The sequence below is a fragment of the Sinocyclocheilus anshuiensis genome, unplaced genomic scaffold (assembly GCF_001515605.1).
Source record: "Sinocyclocheilus anshuiensis isolate Anshui unplaced genomic scaffold, SAMN03320099.WGS_v1.1 scaffold112, whole genome shotgun sequence".
Classification (NCBI taxonomy): Eukaryota; Metazoa; Chordata; class Actinopteri; order Cypriniformes; family Cyprinidae; genus Sinocyclocheilus; species Sinocyclocheilus anshuiensis.
In genome coordinates this window covers 1499884-1506067 of record NW_015557175.1, presented here as the reverse complement: position 1 = coordinate 1506067, position 6184 = coordinate 1499884, and the positions used below count along the sequence as shown (strand labels likewise).

The following is a 6184-nucleotide window of genomic DNA, read 5'->3' as shown; positions in this document are numbered from 1 at the left end:
CTCTCTCTCTCTATATATATATATATATATATATATATATTACTAGTCAAAATGTATTTCTGACAAATAAAATGAAGCGGCTTTCCGTACCAGCCGCTGAGAGCCGCAGACGGTCGAGCTCCCCCTGCAGGCGGCGGATCAGATCGTCTTTAGCGTCCAGCTCGAGCTCCAGCTCGTCGATGAGAGCGTCTCTCTGCCGTAACTCCTCAATCTTCAACTGAAGTGCGAACTGAAGATCTCTGAGAGTCCCCATGAGCCCTGCGCGAGGGGACACAGAGAGGGGCTGATGGGTGCGTGCGTTTATGTTAGATAACTGGACAATTCTACAGGATGAAATTAACGGCAGACAAAACTGAAGTTGCTCTGAAATGATTTAAAGAATCTCCAAAACTCATCGGCTGTATTAGCCTATCGAGGCGCAGTCAGCGCTGCATATTAATCCAAACAGATTAAGCCACGACAAAACCAATTAATTATTTTTTTTTATTTCTTTACACACTGCATTGACAATAAGCGATGGGCTAACCGAGAAGACATTTACCTGAAAAATATAAGCAAGGAACATGGGACTTACAAACAGACCGAAGGCAATAAATATCCCCTCTGGAATGACAGAGCTGGTCAGCTTTAGGAATACTGAAGACATCCAGAGTGTGAATGTTTGAATCATGCCTTCTCCGCACGAGCGCTGATCTGAAACAGAGCGAGAGAGAGAGAGAGAGAGAGAGAGAGAGAAAGAGAGAGGGGGGGGGGGTCATTCTAGTACACAGCCACGCTATGAGCAGTGTTCAATGTTGACGAGTTGCATAAAACAATGCAACAAAATAAACTGCTTTCATTGCATTCAAGCTCGGTTGCACTAAATATGATTTATCAATGACTATGCCGACAACATCTAGCATTATAGCATCATTTCTAAAAGAAAAATAGGACAGTAATTTTCAAAAATGTGCTTCTGGCTCGATTGCTTGATCTTACAAAACACAACATTTTAATAATGACTAATATGTTGTTGTTGGTTTGTGTTGTTTGTGTTTTATAGGCATAAAGTTAGCTATGCTAATAAATAATACAGTTTTAGTCGTTTTTATATATTCGCGTGAATGGGGATCATTTTGACAACATTGTCATCTGAGCAGAAAAATATATCAAAAACACAAAGGAAACCCTTTTCTGCTTTTAATGCAATTATACCCTCAATCAGTTACTGTAAAAAAAAGAGGAAAAAAAATACATATTTAATGTAGTTTTTGTTACGACCTGTCAGTTAACTATTAAAACAGTCACTTTTTTTGGACCCAAGTCAAAAAGTCCACTGTCCACATTTGCAGGTGTCATGAAAGTTGCACAGGTGCATTCAATTTCACCATTTGAAATTTCATTTCAGATTCAGAGTCTGGATTTGGAGAATTATGGACGTGACTGGAAGTGAAATGGTTCTGTTTCCACCAGTTTTTTTAACATTTATAAGAAAACTATAAATATAGCCTACATGTGTTATTTTTCCTTAACTAGTTAAGAGCAACACCCAACCTAAAAGCAGATTTCATTGGTCAACTCGGTTGTATTCACCTGTTCAGATTTCAGAGTCAAGTCAGTAAGTTAAAAACTAATGCAGTCGATTAGGGTGTGCTACACTCTAAAAAATGCTGGGTTGTTTCAACCCAACTTTGGGTCAAATATGGACTTAACCCAATTATTGGGGTTACATTTTTAAACTAAATTTTTAACCCAAAAATTGGGTTAGTCCATATTTGACCCAAAGTTGGATTGAAACAACCCAGCATTTTTAGAGTGTACCAATGCTGTAGTGTACGTTTACACAATGTACTACAAAGCAGAGAAGTTTTTCCTTTGCAATTTTTGAAAAGTTTAATGTACAGATGACAACGTTGTCAAAACAATCTGCGAAAACTACTAAAAACACTGGATTATGCATGCCGGTATAGTTGGAAATGTCACCGCTGGCCTGGCATATATTTATTAATGCTCAAAAACAATACAGACAGTAACAGATAACAAGGGTACATGTCTGAACACGTAATATGCATTCGCATGACACCACCGTTGCACAAATTTGCATTTTTATATGGAGATGTTCTCGTTAACCATAGTTTTCAGGCCCCCAAAACGTCAAAGTGCATAAAAAGCTTTCAGTTTTTAGTTGAAAACATTGTTGTGTGAACACCCCTTATTTACACTACAATGATGTACAAAAAAGTTTTTTTCCTTAGCATAGGCTTTAAAAAGTTTCACACACAGATGACAACGTTGTCAACACAATCCCTGTTCACATGGATCCGCAAAAACAAAACAAAAAACGCTATAGGCCTATTATGTATGCCAGGCCAGTAGATGGCGACGTTACTTCGAAAGAAACTTACACATGTCTATAGATTGAATAGTAATATGCATGCACATGACATCACCGTTTTCACAAATTTGTGTTTTTTACACAGAGATAATACCGTTTTCATAAACGTACAGTTTGAAACCCATTTTCAAAAGTTCGCATTTTCCGGCCCCCAAAATGCTGTTGTCATGTACATGGCCAAAACGCACAAAAAGTGTTCCGTTTTTAGTTAAAAACGGTGTTGTGTAAGGTTAGGGTTATTTGTTTCAGTTTTATGTAGACAGTCAGCACTGTGATAATTACGTTACTTAGTTACCTTTTTATGGAAAGTAATGCGTTACGTTACTTTTGCATTACTTTTCAAATCTGGACAGGGCTTGCTTGTTTGCTTTTAAAATAAAAAAATTATATTTTTGGCAAACATAAAAGCCTTTGCACACCAAAAGTGAAATGAATAAGCCTCAGGCTGAAGGGAAAGTACATTTACGTCCGTACATTAGCATGCAGAAGAAGAAAGTTCAACACTTTTTGCTTATTAGTATGGTTGAACTGGATCATCGAAGGTCAGAAGCAAAGACATTGCTTAATAGAATGGGATTAAATACATAAAGGATATTTGTGTTGTTTAACATTGAATTATTGCAGGTTTGCGTCATATTCTGAGTTGCATTATTTTTAACTACAGTAACATCTTCTGATTTCTCTCAACATGGGGACAGGAGAGCTGTCAATCAATACATTGGAAAAAAAGAGTAACTTGCGTTACTTAAAAGTAACTCAGATATTCTCTTGTAAATTAAAAAGTAATGCGTTACTTTACTAGTTACTTGAAAAAAAGTAATCTGATTACGTAACTCGCGTTACTTGTAATGCGTTACCCCCAACACTGGATATGAGCAATGAAATCTTTTTTTCTTCAGGAAAAAAAAAAAAGTCAGGCATTTTACGAGGGGCAGGTCATCTCATGGAGGCCGCCATGTACAGAAATGAAGACTTTTGCATGATGCTGCACCACCTGAGTGCATCAGCACTACATAAACAACAACAACAACAACAAAATCTGCATGAAGTGGAATTATTGCAAGAGCAGTTTACTGCATAAGATGCAGTGTGAAGTGTGATGTTAAAATTCACTTCTTAATACCACAAGTCACCATCAACCATCAGAGCACCATAATCACCCAGCAACAGAAAAAGGAAATATATGATTTGTTAAAAATATATTAGAGGGCGGGGTTTTATCTGTTGTCCCGTATGTTCGCCCTCTTCCGTATTGCAGCGTTTTGTGTTCAGACAGAGAGTAAAGCAGACCAGACGTGAACAGAGTCACAGAGATCAGCGACATTACGGTGAAAATCATGTTTAAACTCGCTGTAGTCGCTCTTGTGCTTCTCAGCGCCAGCTGTTTTGCCAAACAATGTAAGTAGGCCTATAATGAATCTGTTTTCTGACGCAGGCGTTCTTTGCTACTCTTCTTATTATGCTTTTTATTTTTAGTAGCCTAATTGTTGTTCATTTTATTTTTGATAATATTTTATATTTCCATGGTTTATACAGTCTTTATCAAATCCTACGTTTGAATCCCTCATTAGTTTAAAAATATATATATTTATACATGTTTTTTTAACCTATATAGCGTATGACGTACTTTCAGCTACTGGAGAATACAAAGGATAAAATCCTTTAAATTGTTCAAAACATAACAAAACGTTGAAAAACGTATATTTGTCATTTTAAAAAGCTTGTGAAAATCTGTCCAGGGAATTCAAACATATCTAAGACGATTGTTTGTCTGAAATCCCCGGAACATTTTACTTTCACTTTCAGTTTGCGGGGAAAATCCTCAAGATAACCTTACTGAAAAACTGGTTTTTACTGGATATTAATGGTTGGTAGGTATAAAGTCACATTAATATGACACATGATAACATGTTATTTAATCAAGTTTTTAGTTTCCGTAAGAAATTATTCTTGTGTTAAAATTACAGTTATAATGGATACAAAAATAAACAACCAGGCCTAATTAGCCTACTACTGTACATGGGACAAAGTCGAGACGTCCCATTGTGGTGCCTGCATCAAATTAAAATTACAAAAGTACATATATATAAAGAAAAAGCATATTCAGTGGTTTCTTTTGTGAAAATAAAATGTCAAAATATGGGTGAAATAGGCTAATGTTCCATCGTCATTCAGTGTAACAGATATATGTAATATATTTACTTATTAAAATTGATATATATATATATATATATATATATATATATATAGTGACAAAGATTAGTAAAAATTTAAAATGACAAAAAAATATTGTTTTTGGGGGCTGCACTGTGATCCTTAAATATAGTCTTTCATGTGATCTAATGATTCTTGTTTTAAATATACGTTATATGAACTATTGTTACACTGAATTACACTTTAGTGGGTGTCTTCAGTAAATCAGGGTAATAATGTATTCTAGTCTTTTTTTTCCTCCGAAAATTTTTTTTTCATTAAACAGGACACATTCTAATGTACGAACAAAAAATTAAAGCTGTGTTTAACTTTTATTGTTTTGATGCTTGAAAACCCCTTTTCGTCTTTGACCCACGTGCATGCATTAATACATACATAAATAAATAAGATAAATAAAACATAAGGACAAAGACAATAAACATTTCCAAATGCAATACATGCAATACAATATATAAGAATGAACAGTATTCAGATATTATTTAGAACAACAATTTTTCCATTTGTATTGTTTCTAGCTGACCCAAAAGTGCAGGTGTACAGCCGCAACCCTGGAGAGTATGGGAAGAAAAACGTGCTGATCTGCTACGTCAGTGGCTTTCACCCCCCTGACATCACCATTGAGCTCCTGAAGAATGAGCAGGAGATCCCGGACAGCCAGCAGACCGACCTGGCCTTCGAGCAGGGCTGGCAGTTCCACCTGACCAAGCATGTTGATTTCACCCCCCAGGCTGGAGAGGAGTACAGCTGCAGAGTCCGACACATGGGCAACACAAAGACCTACACATGGGGTGAGAACAGATCTGAGGTCTTTATCTTGATTTTCATTGTCGGTAAAGGTCAGAGATGTTGGTTTATTTAGGAGCTGTTTGAGTATTTCTCACTTTCTTAGACATCTGTCCAAAGGATCATGGAGATTAATTCCTCTCTTTCATGTTGTTTAAAGTTTTAGGACTCGTTAAGTAGTCACCTAGGCTAACACATTTTAATTATCATACAAAATGTCCTTAAAACCAAATGTTTGAAAGGAATAGTAATACTATGAAACACACAGACCCAACAATATGCAAAATGTATCATTAATTGTAATCATTAACTAATTAATAGTCATTTCAAATCTTTACCAGTCTTTGTCACTATCCTTCAAATCACTAGGCTTTACTCATTTGTGACAAGAAGTTTTTAATCATTTAAAATATAATACAATTTGGTATGGTCACTTATATATGTACTGTATATACTGTATATATAAGTACAGGTCAGAATAAGTATATTGTTTCATTTACATAAATATATCTGTTATGTTATGATTGATCATTATTTGACCCATATATTTTGGCATTTTCACAAAAGTATTTGAAACATTAAAGTAGACACTTTACTTGCATTTAATATACTTTCTTATATATATATATATATATTTTTTTTTTAATTTTTAAATTTTTTTTTAAACTTTTTTTATTTAGTCATTTAGCAGACGCTTTTATCCAAAGCGACTTACAAATGAGGACAATAAAAGCAGTCAAAACTAACAAAAGAGCAACAATATATAAGTGCAAATGACAAGTCTCGGTTAGCCTAACACAGTACACATAGCAA

The 6184-nt window shown here is 35.1% G+C and overlaps 2 protein-coding genes across 2 annotated transcripts in view; one reads left to right on the top strand and one right to left on the bottom strand.

Moving 5' to 3' along the window:
• Positions 1 to 253, bottom strand: part of LOC107678373 (cGMP-dependent protein kinase 1-like) — a 23388-nt gene extending 23135 nt beyond the window's left edge. Inside the window, exon 1 of the mRNA XM_016473611.1 lies at positions 91 to 253. Coding sequence (XP_016329097.1) covers positions 91 to 253 — 163 coding nt within the window. The remainder of the gene's footprint in view (positions 1 to 90) is intronic.
• A 3356-nt stretch (positions 254 to 3609) lies between these two features.
• The window catches only part of LOC107678423 (beta-2-microglobulin-like), a 4041-nt gene continuing 1466 nt past the window's right edge, over positions 3610 to 6184 (top strand). Inside the window, exons 1-2 of the mRNA XM_016473677.1 lie at positions 3610 to 3772; positions 5104 to 5376. Of these exons, the coding sequence (XP_016329163.1) occupies positions 3712 to 3772; positions 5104 to 5376 (334 nt within the window). The 5' untranslated portion in view covers positions 3610 to 3711. The remainder of the gene's footprint in view (positions 3773 to 5103; positions 5377 to 6184) is intronic.